General features: G+C 71.9%; 1 protein-coding gene across 1 annotated transcript in view; it reads left to right on the top strand.

Moving 5' to 3' along the window:
* The window catches only part of MNEG_5159 (hypothetical protein), a gene marked incomplete at both ends in the record, with an annotated part of 11,853 nt that overhangs the window by 5,981 nt on the left and 3,680 nt on the right, over positions 1-2,192 (top strand). Inside the window, 3 exons of the mRNA XM_014046364.1 lie at positions 26-617; positions 861-1,162; positions 1,573-1,705. Of these exons, the coding sequence (XP_013901818.1) occupies positions 26-617; positions 861-1,162; positions 1,573-1,705 (1,027 nt within the window). The remainder of the gene's footprint in view (positions 1-25; positions 618-860; positions 1,163-1,572; positions 1,706-2,192) is intronic.

The following is a 2,192-nucleotide window of genomic DNA, read 5'->3' as shown; positions in this document are numbered from 1 at the left end:
GCGCGGGACGCCCCGCCACTCCCAGCGGCTCGGGACGCCCCGCCAGTCGCAGCTCCACGCCCAGCAGGGCCACAACCCCTTTGCGCAGCACGGCGGGCCCGCGGCCGCGCCGGACGCGGGCGCGGCGCAGCTGGAGGAGCGCGCGGGGGCGCTGCAGGCGCGCTGCGCGGCGCTGGAGGAGCAGGTGGGGCGGCTGCGTGAGGAGCTGGCGTCGGTGCGGGCCACCAGCGAGGCTATGCTGGAGGCAAAAGACTCTGACCTGCTGGCGGCGCTGAGGAAGAACGCTGCGCTCTCGGAGGAGCTTTCCGCCGCACGCCAGGCCGCCGCGTCGCAGCAGCGGCAGCAGCAGCAGCAGCAGCAGGAGCAGCGGGCCGCTGCGACGGCGGCGGCGGTGGCGGCCGCGCGGCAGGACGGCTGGGGGACGGGGGACGGCGGCGAGGACGCGGGGGATGTGTGGGTGGACGCGGCGAGCGCGGGCTTTGTGCGGCGGGGCAGCGTGGGGGGCAGCAGCGCGGGCTTCGGGGGCAACGGGCTGCTGTCACCGCGCGGCCGGCCGCAGAGCCTGGGCCTGCCGGGCAGCCTGCAGCTCCTCGGGAGCGCGGCCCCCTCAGAGCCCGGTGGGTGGGGGCCGGGGACAGCAACTGGGCACTCCCTGCCGTTTCGCAGAGGCCGCCTCAGCGCTTCGCAGCCTGCTCGCAGCTGCTCACACAATCACAATCAGCCGCCCCATTTCGCGTCCCCCTTCCCCCGCCCCTATTACCAATTCCAGTCGGGTTCGTGGACGCCACTCTCACCTTGCCCGTCTTGAATCACTACACAACCCCACTAACCCCCCATCCATCACCACCAACCACCACCAGATATCCTCGAGAGCATCTTCGCCGGCGGCGCCCCTCCGCCGCCGCCGGGCCCCGGCGGCGTCGTCGGCGGCGCGCCCTCAGAGCTCACCGCGCCGGCCAGCAGCAGCGGCCTGACGGCGCTGGCCGGCGGGGCCGCGGCTGACGACGGCTCCGGGTATGGCGGGGGCTCAAGCGCCTTTGCCGCCGCCGGCGGCGGCGGCGGCGGTGACCACTCGCTGCTGGTGGCGGCGGTGGCGCGGCAGGCGGCTCGCGCGGGGGCGCTTGAGGCGGCGGAGCGGCGGGTGCGGCAGCTTGAGAGGGAGGTACGGGGTCTGTAATCTGTTGGTGTGCTGCCATGCTTGCACCGGCAGGGGTCCGCCACGCTGACGGTGTGAAGGTTGCGCGTTGGCGTCAGCTGTTGGGCGTGGCAGACGGGTGTGGTGCGGCAAGAATGCCCAGTTCGTTTTGCATCGTTGTTGTTACCTGGTTCGTCGCCACCCTGTGTGAGGCGTCCACCCCTCTCTTCCACAAACAGCCCCACACACCCCGCCCAACCCGCACCCCCCGCGCACACGTGCGCGAGCGCAGACACACACGCACACACACACACACACGCACACACACACACACACACACACAAACACACACACACACACACACCACACACACACACACAAGTGCGAGGCCCAGCGCCCTCCCACCGCCTCCCCCCCCCCCGCCCCATGCCCTGCAGGTGCGCCTCCACGAGGCGCAGGAGGCGGCGCTGAAGGACGCCCTGCGCGAGAGCGAGCGCGCCACTGCGCGGTCCTCCCGGGCCTCAAACCCCGTCGACATGGAGTACATGAAGAACACTCTCATCAAGGTCGGTGTTTGTCGGGCAGGGTGTGGGAGTTGTGGTTTTGCGGGGCAGCCTCAGGGGTGTGCCCTGGTGGGGGCATAACGGCCTGACGCGAGCGTGTGGCGTGTGTTTGGCGGGCGGAATCTCTCTTGGAGGATGGCAGAAATCAGGCAAAGTGGCGGCTGGACAGGGTGGATGAGGCCGGGACAAGAGTGGCCGGCACAAGCGGGACCCGGCCCCTGCACGCAGCCGCTCGTGCTGCTTGTGCAGCGCCCTGCGTGTGCACGCGGCAGCGTCCAGGGTTGGCCGGTCGCCCCTGCGCCGCGCTTGCTCACGCCTGCCCCCCCCTCTCCCGGTCCCTCGGCCCCGCCCGCCCGCAGCTGTTCCTGACCGGCGAGGCGGAGGCGCTGCTGCCAGTGTTTGCGTCCATACTGTCCCTGAGCCCCGAAGAGGTGGCGCGCTGCAGGGAGGGGGTGGAGGCGCTGCAGCGCGCGGAGGTGCCCATGGCGGCGGCC

The sequence above is a fragment of the Monoraphidium neglectum genome (assembly GCF_000611645.1).
Source record: "Monoraphidium neglectum strain SAG 48.87 unplaced genomic scaffold scaffold00755, whole genome shotgun sequence".
Taxonomy (NCBI): domain Eukaryota; kingdom Viridiplantae; phylum Chlorophyta; class Chlorophyceae; order Sphaeropleales; family Selenastraceae; genus Monoraphidium; species Monoraphidium neglectum.
Note: the sequence above shows the minus strand (reverse complement) of the source record. Positions and strands in the feature narration are given on the sequence as shown.